The sequence below is a fragment of the Oncorhynchus kisutch genome, linkage group LG22 (genome assembly GCF_002021735.2).
Source record: "Oncorhynchus kisutch isolate 150728-3 linkage group LG22, Okis_V2, whole genome shotgun sequence".
Taxonomy (NCBI): domain Eukaryota; kingdom Metazoa; phylum Chordata; class Actinopteri; order Salmoniformes; family Salmonidae; genus Oncorhynchus; species Oncorhynchus kisutch.
Genome location: NC_034195.2, coordinates 53,830,283 through 53,850,282, shown reverse-complemented (window position 1 = coordinate 53,850,282; position 20,000 = coordinate 53,830,283). Strand labels below are relative to the sequence as shown.

General features: G+C 43.7%; 1 protein-coding gene across 1 annotated transcript in view; it reads right to left on the bottom strand.

Annotated features, from left to right (window-relative positions):
• The window catches only part of LOC109885810 (tight junction protein ZO-1), a 194,484-nt gene that overhangs the window by 143,444 nt on the left and 31,040 nt on the right, over positions 1 to 20,000 (bottom strand). Inside the window, exon 5 of the mRNA XM_031801464.1 lies at positions 1,590 to 1,829. Coding sequence (XP_031657324.1) covers positions 1,590 to 1,829 — 240 coding nt within the window. The remainder of the gene's footprint in view (positions 1 to 1,589; positions 1,830 to 20,000) is intronic.

The following is a 20,000-nucleotide window of genomic DNA, read 5'->3' as shown; positions in this document are numbered from 1 at the left end:
AGAGCCATCCCTGACCAGGGAGATGATACAGAGCCATCCCTGACCAGGGAGATGATACAGAGCCATCCCTGACCAGGGAGATGATACGGAGCCATCCCTGACCAGGGAGATGAAAAGGTTACGGAGCCATCCCTGACCAGGGAGATGAAAAGGTTACGGAGCCATCCCTGACCAGGGAGATGAAAAGGTTATGGAGCCATCCCTGACCAGGGAGATGAAAAGGTTACAGAGCCATCCCTGACCAGGGAGATTAAAAGGTTACGGAGCCATCCCTGACCAGGGAGATGAAAAGGTTACGGAGCCATCCCTGACCAAGTAGATGAAAAGGATACGGAGCCATCCCTGACCAGGGAGATGATACGGAGCCATCCCTGACCAAGGAGATGATACGGAGCCATCCCTGACCAAGGAGATGAAAAGGATACGGAGCCATCCCTGACCAGGGAGATGATACGGAGCCATCCCTGACCAAGGAGATGAAAAGGATACGGAGCCATCCCTGACCAAGGAGATGAAAAGGATACGGAGCCATCCCTGACCAGGGAGATGATACGGAGCCATCCCTGACCAGGGAGATGATACGGAGCCATCCCTGACCAAGGAGATGATACGGAGACATCCCTGACCAGGGAGATGATACGGAGCCATCCCTGACCAGGGAGATGATACGGAGCCATCCCTGACCAGGGAGATGATACGGAGCCATCCCTGACCAGGGAGATGATACGGAGCCATCCCTGACCAAGGAGATGAAAAGGATACGGAGCCATCCCTGACCAGGGAGATGATACGGAGCCATCCCTGACCAAGGAGATGATACGGAGACATCCCTGACCAGGAGATGATACGGAGCCATCCCTGACCAGGGAGATGATACGGAGCCATCCCTGACCAGGGAGATGATACGGAGACATCCCTGACCAGGGAGATGATACGGAGCCATCCCTGACCAGGGAGATGATACGGAGCCATCCCTGACCAAGGAGATGAAAAGGATACGGAGCCATCCCTGACCAGGGAGATGATACGGAGCCATCCCTGACCAAGGAGATGATACGGAGACATCCCTGACCAGGAGATGATACGGAGCCATCCCTGACCAGGGAGATGATACGGAGCCATCCCTGACCAGGGAGATGATACGGAGACATCCCTGACCAGGGAGATGATACGGATACATCCCTGACCAGGGAGATGATACGGAGCCATCCCTGACCAGGGAGATGATACGGAGCCATCCCTGACCAGGGAGATGATACGGATACATCCCTGACCAGGGAGATGATACGGAGCCATCCCTGACCAGGGAGATGATACGGAGCCATCCCTGACCAGGGAGATGATACGGAGCCATCCCTGACCAGGGAGATGATACAGAGCCATCCCTGACCAGGGAGATGAAAAGGTTACGGAGCCATCCCTGACCAGGGAGATGAAAAGGTTACGGAGCCATCCCTGACCAAGGAGATGAAAAGGATAATGAGAGAAGACCTTAACAACAGATACAAAGACATGGCTTGTTTCATTGATCGGCCCGCTTCAAAATAAGCTCTTTAGATGAGCCTGAGGCTACAAAAGTTGACACTGACAGCTGTGTCCAGGGGGCCTTGAAGCTGACAGCTGTGTCCAGGAGGCCTTGAAGCTGACAGCTGTGTTCAGGAGGCCTTGAAGCTGACAGCTGTATCCAGGAGGCCTTGAAGCTGGCAGCTGCACAAGTCAGGGAAGAACCGCAAAGCACCAGCAGCACCTCCACCACCAACACCCCCACAGCGGCATGGGAGGGGAAAGGCCTGGCTGGGTTGATGAGGAAGATCACCTCTCTGCTGACACTGATAGTACCGATAACACTGATAGTACCCGATAACACCAATAACACCGATAGTACCGATAGTACCGATAACACTGATAGTACATTTAGCATGCTATAATGTAGCCTAAACCACTGATCAAAAACATTTAGCATGCTATAATGTAGTCTAAATCCCTGATCAGAAACATTTAGCATACTATAATGTAGCCTAAATCGCTGATCAGAAACATTTAGCATGCTATAATGTAGCCTAAATCACTGATCAGAAATATTTAGCATGCTATAATGTAGTCTAAATCACTGATCAAACACATTTAGCATGCTATAATGTAGCCTAAATCACTGATCAGAAATATTTAGCATGCTATAATGTAGCCTAAACCACTGATCAGAAACATTTAGCATGCTATAATTTTCCTGTGATACAAGTTGATACAAGTGATACAAGTTGTGTGGGAAAATAGGCCTAGTAAAGGCCCAGTAAAGGCCTAGTAAAGACCCAGTAAAGTCCCAGTAAAGGCCTAGTAAAGGCCCAGTAAAGACCCAGTAAAGGCCCAGTAAGTAAAGGCCCAGTAAAGGCCCAATAAAGGCCCAGTAAAGGCCCAGTAAGTAAAGGCCCAGTAAGTAAAGGTCCAGTAAAGGCCCAATAAAGGCCCAGTAAAGGGCCAGTAAAGGTCCAGTAAAGGCCCAATAAAGGCCCAGTAAAGGCCCAATAAAGGACCCAGTAAAGGTCCAGTAAAGGCCCAATAAAGGCCCAGTAAAGGTCCAGTAAAGGTCCAGTAAAGGCCCAATAAAGGCCCAGTAAAGGCCCAATAAAGGTCCAGTAAAGGCCCAATAAAGACCCAGTAAAGACCCAATAAAGGCCCAGTAAAGGTCCAGTAAAGGCCCAATAAAGGCCCAGTAAAGGTCCAGTAAAGGCCCAATAAAGGCCCAGTAAAGGCCCAATAAAGGCCCAGTAAGTAAAGACCCAGTAAAGGTCCAGTAAAGGCCCAATAAAGTCCCAATAAAGGTCCAGTAAAGGCCCAATAAAGGCCCAGTAAAGGCCCAGTAAAGGCCCAATAAAGGCCCAGTAAGTAAAGACCCAGTAAAGGCCCAGTAAGTAAAGGCCCAGTAAAGGCCCAATAAAGGCCCAGTAAAGGCCCAGTAAGTAAAGGCCCAGTAATTAAGGCCCAGTAAAGGCCCAGTAAGTAAAGACCCAGTAAAGACCCAGTAAGTAAAGGCCCAGTAAAGGCCCAGTAAGTAAAGGCCCAGTAAAGTCCCAAAAAAGGACCAGTGAAGGCCCAATAAAGGCCCAGTAAAGGCCCAGTAAGTAAAGGCCCAGTAAGTAAAGGCCCAGTAAGTAAAGGCCCAGTAAAGACCCAGTAAGTAAAGGCCAAGTTAGTAAAGGCCCAGTAAAGACCCAGTAAGTAAAGGCCAAGTAAAGGCCCAGTAAGTAAAGGCCTAGTAAAGGCCCAGTAAAGAACCAGTAAAGGACTAGTAAAGGCCCAGTAAAGGCCTAGTAAAGGCCTAGTAAAGGCCCAGTAAAGGCCCAGTAAAGGCCTAGTAAAGGCCTAGTAAAGGCCCAGTAAAGAACCAGTAAAGGACTAGTAAAGGCCCAGTAAAGGCCCAGTAAAGGCCCAGAAAAGGCCTAGTAAAGGCCCAGTAAAGGCCCAGTAAAGGCCCAGTAAAGGCCTAGTAAATGCCCATTAAAGGCCCAGTAAAGGCCCAGTAAAGTTTATATTCTGACTTCTCAGGGGATGCTGCTGCAGCAGCCCTACGCCCTGTGGTGAAGATTAAATGTTGTACTCCCCTCTCTCTTCCTGTTGAGAAGTAATAGAATGATGTCTGTTCAAGACAGTAGTAGAAAGGACAGCAGGGGGGGGGGGGGCGAGAGAGAGAGAGAGCGAGAGGGAGAGAGAGCATGACAGAGTGAGAGAGAGAGAGCATGACAGAGTGAGAGAGAGAGAGCATGACAGAGTGAGAGAGAGAGAGCATGACAGAGAGAGAGAGAGAGAGAGAGAGAGAGAGAGAGAGAGAGAGAGAGACACACACATTTCTTCACACAGGGTCGTGGGGTTAGACAGGGATGCAGCTTAAGCCCCACCCTCTTCAACATATATATCAACGAATTGGCGCGGGCACTAGAAAAGTCTGCAGCACCCGGCCTCCCCCTGCTAGAATCCGAAGTCAAATGTCTGCTGTTTGCTGATGATCTGGTGCTTCTGTCACCAACCAAGGAGGGCCTACAGCAGCACTTAGATCTTACGCACAGATTCTGTCAGACCTGGGCCCTGACAGTAAATCTCAGTAAGACCAAAATAATGGTGTTCCAAAAAAGGTCCAGTCACCAGGACCACAAATACAAATTCCATCTAGACACTGTTGCCCTAGAGCACACAAAAAACTATACATACCTTGGCCTAAACATCAGCACCACAGGTAACTTCCACAAAGCTGTGAACGATCTGAGAGACAAGGCAAGAAGGGCATTCTATGCCATCAAAAGAAACATAAATTTCAACATACCAATTAGGATTTGGATAAAAATACTTGAATTAGTCATAGAGCCCATTGCCCTTTATGGTTGTGAGGTCTGGGGTCCGCTCACCAACCAAGACCTCACAAAATGGGACAAACACCAAATTGAGACTCTGCACGCAGAATTCTGCAAAAATATCCTCCGTGTACAACGTAGAACACCAAATAATGCATGCAGAGCAGAATTAGGCCGATACCCACTAATTATCGAAATCCAGAAAAGAGCTGTTAAATTCTACAACCACCTAAAAGGAAGCGATTTACAAACCTTCCATAACAAAGCCATCACCTACAGAGAGATGAACCTGGAGAAGAGTCCCCTAAGCAAGCTGGTCCTGGGGCTCTGTTCACAAACACAAACACACACTACAGAGCCCCAGGACAGCAGCACAATTAGACCCAACCAAATCATGAGAAAACAAAAAGATAACTACTTAACACATTGGAAAGAATTAACAAAAAAACAGAGCAAACTAGAATGCTATTTGGTCCTACACAGAGAGTACACAGCGGCAGAATACCTGACCACTGTGACTGACCCAAAATTAAGGAAAGCCTTGACTATGTACAGACTCAGTGAGCATAGCCTTGCTATTGAGAAAGGCCGCCGTAGGCAGACATGGCTCTCAAGAGAAGACAGGCTATGTGCCCACTGCCCACAAAATGAGGTGGAAACTGAGCTGCACTTCCTAACCTCCTGCCCAATGTATGACCATATTAGAGAGACATATTTCCCTCAGATTACACAGATCCACAAAGAATTCGAAAACAAATCCAATTTTGAAAAACTCCCATATCTACTGGGTGAAATTCCACAGTGTGCCATCACAGCAGCAAGAATTGTGACCTGTTGCCACGAGAAAAGGGCAACCAGTGAAGAACAAACACCATTGTAAATACAACCCATATTTAAGCTTATTTATTTTATCTTGTGTCCTTTACCATTTGTACATTGTTAAAACACTGTATATATAATATGACATTTGTAATGTCTTTACTGTTTAGAAACTTCTGTATGTGTAATGTTTACTGTTAATTTTGGTTGTTTTTCACTTTATATATTCACTTTGTATGTTGTCTACCTCACTTGCTTTGGCAATGTTAACACATGTTTCCCATGCCATTAAAGCCCTTGAATTGAATTGAAAGATAGAGACAGAGAGAGCATGACAGAGAGAGAGAGAGAATTGAATTGAGAGAGAGAGAGAGAGAGAGAGAGCATGACAGGGAGAGTGAGAGAGAGAGAGAGAGAGAGAGAGAGAGAGCATGACAGGGAGAGTGAGAGAGAGAGAGCATGACAGAGAGAGCGAGAGAGAGAGCATGACAGAGAGAGAGAGAGAGAGCATGACAGAGAGAGCGAGAGAAGGAGAAAGAAAGCGAGAGAGAGAGAGAGAGAGCATGACAGAGAGAGCGAGAGAGAGAGAAAGCGAGAGAGAGAGCATGACAGAGAGAGTGAGAGAGGGAGAAAGCGAGAACGTCTGACCACTCTGGGTTGGAATGCAGTGAGTCTTTTCCTTTTCATAACAGTCGACCTCATCCAGCGAAGTGAAGCAACTTGACGTCTCCTAGAGTCAACTCCACACTTCAACTCTTTTCCTTCTACCTTCATAGTGTGTGTGTGTGTGTGTGTGTGTGTGTGTGTGTGTGTGTGTGTGTGTGTGTGTGTGTGTGTGTGTGTGTGCGTGCGTGCGTGCGTGCGTGCGTGTGTGTGTGCGTGCGTGTTCGTTCCTCTCCAGTGGATAGTACAGTAATCACAAAGGGAATTAAATCTCCCACTGTTGACGTGGAGGAGACTCACTCAGTCAGCACAAAATAATGAGAGGATACACTAAAATAAACCATTCAACTCCTCAGATTTGAATCTACCGATTACGGCTAAATAAAAGAAATATGCTAATTCATATTGATACAAAAGAGTTTTAAATAAATGTAGACTACACAAGGGAATTTAGCCTCACAAAATGACCTAAAATAGATGTTCATGGACAACCAATCACGTCTATAGCGCCTAGCAATGTCTATTAGGCCTTGCATAGATTTAGATCCATCCGCCTGACAGGTGTGACATATCAAGAAGCTGATTAAACAGCATGGTCATTACACAGGTGCTCCTTGTGCTGGGGACAATAAAAGGCTTCTCTAAAAAAATTGTGTTGTGACATAAAAAAATGTCACAACACAATGCCACAGATGTCTCAAGTTGAGGGAGCGTTGCAATTGGCATGCTGACTGCAGGAATGTCCACCAGAGCTGTTGCCAGACAATTTAATGTTAATTTCTCTACCATAAGCCACTTCCAACGTTGTTTTAGAGAATTTGTCAGTGCGTCCAACTGGGCTCACAACTGTAGACCATGTGTAACCATGCCAACCCAGGACCTCCACATCCGGCTTCTTCACCTGCGGGATCATCTTAGACCAGTCACCTGGACAGCTGATGAAAGGGGAGTATTTCTGTCTGAAATAAAGCCCTTTTGTGGAGAAAAACTCATTCTGATTGGCTGGGCCTGACTCCCCAGTGGCTGGGCCTGGCTCCCCAGTGGGTGGGCCTGGCTCCCCAGTGGCTGGGCCTGGCTCCCCAGTGGGTGGGCCTGGCTCCCCAGTGGGTGGGCCTGGCTCCCCAGTGGCTGGGCCTGGCTCCCCAGTGGGTGGGCCTGGCTCCCCAGTGGCTGGGCCTGGCTCCCCAGTGGGTGGGCCTGGCTCCCCAGTGGCTGGGCCTGGCTCCCCAGTGGGTGGGCCTGACTCCCAAGTGGGTGGGCCTGGCTCCCCAGTGGCTGGGCCTGGCTCCCCAGTGGGTGGGCCTGACTCCCAAGTGGGTGAGCCTATGCCCTCCCAGGCCCACCCATAGCTGCGCTCCAGCCCAATCATCTGAAATGCATAGATTAGGGCCTAATGATTTTATTTCAAATGACTAATTTCCTTATATGAACTGTAACTCAGTGAAATATTAGAAATTGTTGCATGTTGCGTTTATATTTCTGTTTTTGTCGTTATTTTTGTTCAGCATATATACAGTGCATTTGGATGTATTCAGCCTCCTTGACTGTTTCAACATTTAGTTACGATGCAGCTTCATTCTAAAATGTATTAAATAATTTTATTTTTTTCCCCCCTCATCAATCGACACACAATACGCCATAATGACATCACAATACCCCATAATGACATCACAATGCCCCATAATGACATCACAATACCCCATAATGACATCACAATACGCCATAATGGCAAAGCGAAAACAGGAATTCAGACTCTTCGCTATGAGACTCTATGAAATTGAGCTCAGGTGCATCCTGTTTCCATTGATCATCCTTGAGATGTTTCTACAACTTGATTGGAGTCCACCTGTGGTAAATTCAATTGATTGGACATGATTTGGAAAGACACACAGCTGTCTATATAAAGGTCCCACAGTTGACAGTGCATGTCAGAGAAAAAAACAAGCCATGAGGTCAAAGGAATTGTCCGTAGAGCTCCGAGACAGGATTGTGTCGAGGCACAGATCTGGGAAGGGTACCACATTTTTTTTTCAGCATTGAAGGTCCCCAAGAACACAGTGGCCTCATTCTTAAATGGAAGAAGTTTGGAAGCACCAAGACTCTTCCTAGAGCTGGCCGCCCGGCCAAACTGAACAATCAGGGGAGATGGGCCTTGGTCAGGGAGGTGACCAAGAACCTGATGGTCACTCTGATAGAGGTCCAGAGTTTCTCTGTGGACATGGGAGAACCTTCCGGAAGGACAACCATCTCTGCAGCACTCCACCAATCAGGCCTTTATGGTAGTGGCCAGACAGAAGCCACTTCTCAGTAAAAGGCACATGACAGCCCTCTTGGAGTTTGCCAACAAGCACCTAAATGACTCTCAGACCATGAGAAACAAGATTCTCTGGTCTGATGAAACCAAGATTGAACTCTTTGGCCTGAATGCCAAGTGTCACGTCTGGAGGAAACCTGGCACCATCCCTACTGTGAAGCATGGTGGTGGCAGCATCATGCTGTGGGGATGTTTTTCGGCGGCAGGGACTGTGAGCCTAGTCAGGATCAAGGGAAAGATGAGTGGAGCAAAGTACTAAGAGATCCTTGATGGAAACCTGCTCCAGAGTGCTCAGGAGCTCAGACTGGGGTGAAGGTTCACCTTCCAACAGGAGAGCGACCCTAAGCACACAGCCAAGACAACGCAGAAGTGGCTTTACGACAAGTCTCTGAATGTGTTGCCCAGCCAGAGGACACACATACTTAGTCATACTGAGATGACAATGTAATGAAAAAAAGCAGCCTATTTGTAAACGCTGTTAGTCTGATGCTCCCCAGAACAGACTATGGGAGGCGCACAGTACTACATGTAACCATGACTACATGGAACTCTATTCCACAGTACTACATGTAACCATGACTACATGGAACTCTATTCCACAGTACTACATAGAGACATGACTACATGGAACTCTATTCCACAGTACTACATGTAACCATGACTACATGGAACTCTATTCCACAGTACTACATAGAGACATGACTACATGGAACTCTATTCCACAGTACTACATAGAGACATGACTACATGGAACTCTATTCCACAGTACTACATGTAACCATGACTACATGGAACTCTATTCCACAGTACTACATAGAGACATGACTACATGGAACTCTATTCCACAGTACTACATAGAGACATGACTACATGGAACTCTATTCCACAGTACTACATGTAACCATGACTACATGGAACTCTATTCCACAGTACTACATAGAGCCATGACTACATGGAACTCTATTCCACAGTACTACATAGAGCCATGACTACATGGAACTCTATTCCACAGTACCTCATAGAGACATGACTACATGGAACTCTATTCCACAGTACTACATAGAGCCATGACTATATGGAACTCTATTCCACAGTACTACATAGAGCCATGACTACATGGAACTCTATTCCACAGTACTACATAGAGCCATGACTACATGGAACTCTATTCCACAGTACTACATAGAGCCATGACTACATGGAACTCTATTCTACAGTACTACATAGAGACATGACTACATGGAACTCTATTCCACAGTACTACATAGAGCCATGACTACATGGAACTCTATTCCACAGTACTACATAGAGCCATGACTATATGGAACTCTATTCCACAGTACTACATAGAGCCATGACTACATGGAACTCTATTCCACAGTACTACATAGAGCCATGACTACATGGAACTCTATTCCACAGTACTACATAGAGCCATGACTACATGGAACTCTATTCTACAGTACTACATAGAGACATGACTACATGGAACTCTATTCCACAGTACTACATAGAGCCATGACTACATGGAACTCTATTCCACAGTACTACATAGAGACATGACTACATGGAACTCTATTCCACAGTACTACATAGAGCCATGACTACATGGAACTCTATTCCACAGTACTACATAGAGACATGACTACATGGAACTCTATTCCACAGTACTACATAGAGACATGACTACATGGAACTCTATTCCACAGTACTACATAGAGACATGACTACATGGAACTCTATTCCACAGTACCTCATAGAGCCATGACTACATGGAACTCTATTCCACAGTACTACATAGAGACATGACTACATGGAACTCTATTCCACAGTACCTCATAGAGCCATGACTACATGGAACTCTATTCCACAGTACTACATAGAGACATGACTACATGGAACTCTATTCCACAGTACTACATAGAGACATGACTACATGGAACTCTATTCCACAGTACTACATAGAGACATGACTACATGGAACTCTATTCCACAGTACTACATAGAGACATGACTACATGGAACTCTATTCCACAGTACTACATAGAGACATGACTATATGGAACTCTATTCCACAGTACTACATAGAGCCATGACTACATGGAACTCTATTCTACAGTACTACATAGAGCCATGACTACATGGAACTCTATTCCACAGTACTACATAGAGCCATGACTACATGGAACTCTATTCCACAGTACTACATAGAGACATGACTACATGGAACTCTATTCCACAGTACTACATGTAACCATGACTACATGGAACTCTATTCCACAGTACTACATAGAGACATGACTACATGGAACTCTATTCCACAGTACTACATAGAGCCATGACTACATGGAACTCTATTCCACAGTACTACATGTAACCATGACTACATGGAACTCTATTCCACAGTACTACATAGAGCCATGACTACATGGAACTCTATTCCACAGTACTACATAGAGCCATGACTACATGGAACTCTATTCCACAGTACTACATAGAGACATGACTACATGGAACTCTATTCCACAGTACTACATAGAGACATGACTACATGGAACTCTATTCCACAGTACTATATAGAGCCATGACTACATGGAACTCTATTCCACAGTACTACATAGAGACATGACTACATGGAACTCTATTCCACAGTACTACATAGAGACATGACTACATGGAACTCTATTCCACAGTACTACATAGAGACATGACTACATGGAACTCTATTCCACAGTACTACATAGAGACATGACTACATGGAACTCTATTCCACAGTACTACATAGAGACATGACTACATGGAACTCTATTCCACAGTACCTCATAGAGCCATGACTACATGGAACTCTATTCTACAGTACTACATAGAGCCATGACTACATGGAACTCTATTCCACAGTACTACATAGAGCCATGACTACATGGAACTCTATTCCACAGTACTACATAGAGACATGACTACATGGAACTCTATTCCACAGTACTACATAGAGACATGACTACATGGAACTCTATTCCACAGTACTACATAGAGACATGACTACATGGAACTCTATTCCACAGTACTACATAGAGACATGACTACATGGAACTCTATTCCACAGTACCTCATAGAGCCATGACTACATGGAACTCTATTCTACAGTACCTCATAGAGCCATGACTACATGGAACTCTATTCCACAGTACTACATAGAGCCATGACAACATGGAACTCTATTCTACAGTACTACATAGAGACATGACTACATGGAACTCTATTCCACAGTACTACATAGAGACATGACTACATGGAACTATATTCCACAGTACTACATAGAGACATGACTACATGGAACTCTATTCCACAGTACCTCATAGAGCCATGACTACATGGAACTCTATTCCACAGTACTACATAGAGACATGACTACATGGAACTCTATTCCACAGTACTACATAGAGACATGACTACATGGAACTCTATTCCACAGTACTACATAGAGCCATGACTACATGGAACTCTATTCCACAGTACTACATAGAGCCATGACTACATGGAACTCTATTCCACAGTACTACATAGAGCCATGACTACATGGAACTCTATTCCACAGTACTACATAGAGCCATGACTACATGGAACTCTATTCCACAGTACTACATAGAGACATGACTACATGGAACTCTATTCCACAGTACTACATAGAGACATGACTACATGGAACTCTATTCCACAGTACTACATAGAGACATGACTACATGGAACTCTATTCCACAGTACTACATAGAGCCATGACTACATGGAACTCTATTCCACAGTACTACATAGAGACATGACTACATGGAACTCTATTCCACAGTACTACATAGAGCCATGACTACATGGAACTCTATTCCACAGTACTACATAGAGCCATGACTACATGGGACTCTATTCCACAGTACTACATAGAGACATGACTACATGGAACTCTATTCCACAGTACTACAGAGACATGACTACATGGAACTCTATTCCACAGTACTACATAGAGACATGACTACATGGACCTCTATTCCACAGTACTACATAGAGCCATGACTACATGGAACTCTATTCCACAGTACTACATAGAGACATGACTACATGGACCTCTATTCCACAGTACTACATAGAGACATGATTACATGAAACTCTATTCCACAGTACTACATAGAGACATGACTACATGGACCTCTATTCCACAGTACTACATAGAGACATGACTACATGGAACTCTATTCCACAGTACTACATAGAGCCATGACTACATGGAACTCTATTCCACAGTACCTCATAGAGCCATGACTACATGGAACTATATTCCACAGTACTACATAGAGCCATGACTACATGGAACTCTATTCCACAGTACTACATAGAGCCATGACTACATGGAACTCTATTCCACAGTACTACATAGAGACATGACTACATGGAACCCTATTCCACAGTACTACATAGAGCCATGACTACATGGAACTCTATTCCACAGTACTACATAGAGACATGACTACATGGAACTCTATTCCACAGTACTACATAGAGCCATGACTACATGGAACTCTATTCCACAGTACTACATAGAGCCATGACTACATGGAACTCTATTCCACAGTACTACATAGAGACATGACTACATGGAACTCTATTCCACAGTACTACATAGAGACATGACTACATGGAACTCTATTCCACAGTACTACATAGAGCCATGACTACATGGAACTCTATTCCACAGTACTACATAGAGACATGACTACATGGAACTCTATTCCACAGTACTACATAGAGACATGACTACATGGAACTCTATTCCACAGTACTACATAGAGACATGACTACATGGAACTCGATTCCACAGTACTACATAGAGACATGACTACATGGAACTCTATTCCACAGTACTACATAGAGACATGACTACATGGAACTCTATTCCACAGTACTACATAGAGCCATGACTACATGGAACTCTATTCCACAGTACTACATAGAGCCATGACTACATGGAACTCTATTCCACAGTACTACATAGAGACATGACTACATGGAACTCTATTCCACAGTACTACATAGAGCCATGACTACATGGAACTCTATTCCACAGTACTACATAGAGACATGACTACATGGAACCCTATTCCACAGTACTACATAGAGCCATGACTACATGGAACTCTATTCCACAGTACTACATAGAGACATGACTACATGGAACTCTATTCCACAGTACTACATAGAGCCATGACTACATGGAACTCTATTCCACAGTACTACATAGAGCCATGACTACATGGAACTCTATTCCACAGTACTACATAGAGACATGACTACATGGAACTCTATTCCACAGTACTACATAGAGACATGACTACATGGAACTCTATTCCACAGTACTACATAGAGCCATGACTACATGGAACTCTATTCCACAGTACTACATAGAGACATGACTACATGGAACTCTATTCCACAGTACTACATAGAGACATGACTACATGGAACTCTATTCCACAGTACTACATAGAGACATGACTACATGGAACTCGATTCCACAGTACTACATAGAGACATGACTACATGGAACTCTATTCCACAGTACTACATAGAGACATGACTACATGGAACTCTATTCCACAGTACTACATAGAGCCATGACTACATGGAACTCTATTCCACAGTACTACATAGAGCCATGACTACATGGAACTCTATTCCACAGTACTACATAGAGACATGACTACATGGAACTCTATTCCACAGTACTACAGAGACATGACTACATGGAACTCTATTCCACAGTACTACATAGAGCCATGACTACATGGACCTCTATTCCACAGTACTACATAGAGCCATGACTACATGGAACTCTATTCCACAGTACTACATAGAGACATGACTACATGGACCTCTATTCCACAGTACTACATAGAGACATGATTACATGGAACTCTATTCCACAGTACTACATAGAGACATGACTACATGGACCTCTATTCCACAGTACTACATAGAGACATGACTACATGGAACTCTATTCCACAGTACTACATAGAGCCATGACTACATGGAACTCTATTCCACAGTACTACATAGAGACATGACTACATGGAACTATATTCCACAGTACTACAGAGACATGACTACATGGAACTCTATTCCACAGTACTACATAGAGACATGACTACATGGACCTCTATTCCACAGTACTACATAGAGCCATGACTACATGGAACTCTATTCCACAGTACTACATAGAGACATGACTACATGGACCTCTATTCCACAGTACTACATAGAGACATGATTACATGAAACTCTATTCCACAGTACTACATAGAGACATGACTACATGGACCTCTATTCCACAGTACTACATAGAGACATGACTACATGGAACTCTATTCCACAGTACTACATAGAGCCATGACTACATGGAACTCTATTCCACAGTACCTCATAGAGCCATGACTACATGGAACTATATTCCACAGTACTACATAGAGCCATGACTACATGGAACTCTATTCCACAGTACTACATAGAGCCATGACTACATGGAACTCTATTCCACAGTACTACATAGAGACATGACTACATGGAACTCTATTCCACAGTACTACATAGAGCCATGACTACATGGAACTCTATTCCACAGTACTACATAGAGACATGACTACATGGAACTCTATTCCACAGTACTACATAGAGCCATGACTACATGGAACTCTATTCCACAGTACTACATAGAGCCATGACTACATGGAACTCTATTCCACAGTACTACATAGAGACATGACTACATGGAACTCTATTCCACAGTACTACATAGAGACATGACTACATAGAACTCTATTCCACAGTACTACATAGAGCCATGACTACATGGAACTCTATTCCACAGTACTACATAGAGCCATGACTACATGGAACTCTATTCCACAGTACTACATAGAGACATGACTACATGGAACTCTATTCCACAGTACTACATAGAGACATGACTACATGGAACTCTATTCCACAGTACTACATAGAGCCATGACTACATGGAACTCTATTCCACAGTACTACATAGAGACATGACTACATGGAACTCTATTCCACAGTACTACATAGAGCCATGACTACATGGAACTCTATTCCACAGTACTACATAGAGCCATGACTACATGGAACTCTATTCCACAGTACTACATAGAGACATGACTACATGGAACTCTATTCCACAGTACTACAGAGACATGACTACATGGAACTCTATTCCACAGTACTACATAGAGACATGACTACATGGACCTCTATTCCACAGTACTACATAGAGCCATGACTACATGGAACTCTATTCCACAGTACTACATAGAGCCATGACTACATGGAACTCTATTCCACAGTACTACATAGAGCCATGACTACATGGAACTCTATTCCACAGTACTACATAGAGACATGACTACATGGAACTCTATTCCACAGTACTACATAGAGACATGACTACATGGAACTCTATTCCACAGTACTACATAGAGCCATGACTACATGGAACTCTATTCCACAGTACTACATAGAGACATGACTACATGGAACTCTATTCCACAGTACTACATAGAGACATGACTACATGGAACTCTATTCCACAGTACTACATAGAGACATGACTACATGGAACTCTATTCCACAGTACTACATAGAGACATGACTACATGGAACTCTATTCCACAGTACTACATAGAGCCATGACTACATGGAACTCTATTCCACAGTACTACATAGAGACATGACTACATGGAACTCTATTCCACAGTACTACATAGAGACATGACTACATGGAACTCTATTCCACAGTACTACATAGAGCCATGACTGCATGGAACTCTATTCCACAGTACTACATAGAGCCATGACTACATGGAACTCTATTCCACAGTACTACATAGAGCCATGACTACATGGAACTCTATTCCACAGTACTACATAGAGCCATGACTACATGGAACTCTATTCCACAGTACTACATAGAGCCATGACTACATGGAACTCTATTCCACAGTACTACATAGAGCCATGACTACATGGAACTCTATTCCACAGTACTACATAGAGACATGACTACATGGAACTCTATTCCACAGTACTACAGAGACATGACTACATGGAACTCTATTCCACAGTACTACATAGAGACATGACTACATGGACCTCTATTCCACAGTACTACATAGAGCCATGACTACATGGAACTCTATTCCACAGTACTACATAGAGACATGACTACATGGAACTCTATTCCACAGTACTACATAGAGACATGACTACATGGAACTCTATTCCACAGTACTACATAGAGACATGACTACATGGAACTCTATTCCACAGTACTACATAGAGCCATGACTACATGGAACTCTATTCCACAGTACTACATAGAGACATGACTACATGGAACTCTATTCCACAGTACTACAGAGACATGACTACATGGAACTCTATTCCACAGTACTACATAGAGACATGACTACATGGACCTCTATTCCACAGTACTACATAGAGCCATGACTACATGGAACTCTATTCCACAGTACTACATAGAGCCATGACTACATGGAACTCTATTCCACAGTACTACATAGAGACATGACTACATGGAACTCTATTCCACAGCACTACATAGAGACATGACTACATGGACCTCTATTCCACAGTACTACATAGAGACATGACTACATGGAACTCTATTCCACAGTACTACATAGAGACATGACTACATGGAACTCTATTCCACAGTACTACATAGAGCCATGACTACATGGAACTCTATTCCACATCAAGTAACTGATGCAGCAGTACAAGTAGATTTTTATTATTTTTAAACATTTAAAAAATACACCTCTTGTAACTCTTTTTTACATGCCATATGCTTCGTGGACTTTACCGGAAAGACGTTGCTCTCCGCTTTTGTGATGAAACACAGGTGTAGTTGAATTTACTCTGCCACTGTGTCTTATTGGTTTGTCCTTAGACCAATATATTACAGTGGCAAGGCATATGAACTAACAGGTTACCACAGAGCAAACAACACATACTATTTTTTTCCTGGCTTGACTTCCCCAGTGATTTCACCCCCACACCACCGCTACTGTAATGTAGCAGGTTAGGAGACTGTTAAAGGTTAGGAAAAGGGTTGGGGTTAGCAAAAATCCTTTCTTACATTATGCTACGATCAGTTTGTATCGATGTGGCGTGAAAAGAGTGTGTCCCCTTCACACACACACACACACACACACACACACACACACACAAGTAAAAAGAAAAGGTCACAATCACAAGTCCTATACTGCTTTCAAAACAACTGGGAACTCTGGAGAAGAAAAAATCTATCTTTCTAGAGCTCAGTCTTTACGAGCTGAAGATTACTAGTTCCTAGTTGTCTTGAAAGCACCAGTTGCCTCTTGTCCTCCATGTAACCAAGTTGGTAAAAGTTATCGTGGCTACAGGACAACGCCCAACAGGGCAGGACTCCTGTTGGGAGGACTGATGCTGCCTGATCATCTATATTCAACAGGTGACTTGGTGATGGAGGTAGCTAGATATAACCATACTTAAAACTAGCCTGTTATAAATATAATGGTTACCGAGAAAAAAAATCCCCGATCAAACATCACAAGCTAACCCCCTTGAAAACGTGATCTGAACAGCTGACCAATGTAATGCTATTTTAGCCCGCTTGCTAACCAGCTAACCTGTGTTGTTAATAACATCGAGGCGATATTTATCCATGTAGTTACAATCTAACTGAATCTAACTTAACATCCTAGTATACAATGTAGCAAACTACCGGTATTATTACCTGAATGTATGACATGTATTAATTAACAGTCACATAGTGTAGCTCAAGCAACAGCAGACTTTAAACTCAGCGACTAGGTGCTTCATTCTGGGGGTAACACGCACACACACACACACACACACACACACACACACCGCTGAAATGTGCAGAGTAAAGATGCTGTGTCATAGTTCAACCACCATGCTTGTCCTAAGTTTATGGGTGTTTTTTTGTATGATTTCTTACCACACACACACACAGTTAACAGCTTTCTTTTTACAGGCGCTACCTTCGCTTCGGTTAGAAGGAACCGTGGCCGACATTTTGTTACTCCCGGTGAAATCAAGCGGTCCTGGTTAACACAACGGCAACATTATGTATCCTACAGCCGCTGTCAACACGCCATGCCAAGTGCTTTTATCTCCTCGGTCTTTGGCTAATCGACAAAACACAATTGGATTAGAAAAGGTTGTTGGTTTAGACTAGTTTATCTATATAAACGAGTGGTGGTGAATGATCTCGCAAATCGCAGCGGCACTACACACACACGGTCTTCTCTCTCTCTCTCTCTCTCTCTCTCTCTCTCTCTCTCTCTCTCTCTCCCTCTCAAGATGAAACTAGCTACAAGTCCATATGTATTCATAAATGTATTCACCTTATTCGGTGTACTGGTCCTTATAATTTATGGGTGAAATCCTTCCTTTCAGGAAAGGAATAGATGAATTGTCCCTCGTATCTCCAAAGCAGCCGCACTGCAAAAGGCAGAGAGGCACAGGATGCCTTTCCCCTCGACCAGTACGGTTCGGTTTCCTTCTCAACAGCGCGGCTACAGTGACCGGTCTGCCTGGGATAGACCAATGCTTTTCTCCGGTGGTGGACTAGATGGGTACGTGGAAAGTAACGCAGCATCACGCGTCATTCCACTGGAAACGCATAATTATCGCGCTTTGAGGTCAAAATGAGCTAATAATACGATTTTCTGTCATTAGACTATCTTTCAAACGGCACACATAAAAACCTGCAATATGACATGCATGCAAATTTAATCATGATGAATTTCTAGAGAAAATTATGTTTGTCTGTGTAAGGGCAGGAGGGCAAATGCCAAATGGGCTGGTCCATCTTTCTTACCACACACAGCAAACTAGCAGTGGGCCTGTCAAACTTTTTTTTTTTGCAAAGGTGCTGAAGTGGGGGCCAGCAGGGAAAATAATGGATGGTTGTGGGGGCCTCGGGGGAAAAAATGGTCCAGTGCCAATTTCTGGTCCCAGTCCGCCCCTGTGTGTGTGTGTGTGTGTGTGTGTGTGTGTGTATAAAAGCCTACAGCACAAAACAGAATTTTGTGTGCTTGTCCAAAAAATTATACTCACTGAATTTCCCTCAACTCTTGTCTAACTAAACAAGAGAGGGTCAATAAATATAAAAAATATGTATATATTATAGTCATCCAAAATGCCCATTTTGGACATTCTTGAAATGTAAAGTGTGCATCAAGAGATTTGCATCCTGCAAAATGGCAAACAAATTAGTATATAAATCAGGACGTACAGTAATTGCATCATTCAATAAGCCAAACAAATATGATAGTGGTTATCGATTTGAAGGCCAGAAAAGCCACTCTTCGTTTGGCTTATGCCTTATTGATTTAAAACCTTTCTCTACACTTGTCACTTTTCAATTATGCAGTTCCACCCGATCCCTAGGATTGCATAGATTTGCCATCAATCAAGCCCAAGGCAATAAAATAAGCAAGCCGATGAATGTTTATTACAGTGCAGAACACTGCAAAGAGATACTTGTACTGTAGTAGGGGAGGCGGGCTCTGCTCTGTGGACAAGAATGTGTTTCGTCTTCAATGGAGCAGGCAGCCTGCTCTTTACTCACTCAGTTTGATTAGAGAAGGTTTGCAGGGAGAATCATGTGGATAAGACTAAGCCTGTATACAAACAGATCTGTAACAAGCCGACACCAATCAATCGGATTTATTTTATAAAACCCTTTTTACATCATCGGTTGTCGCGTAGTGCTT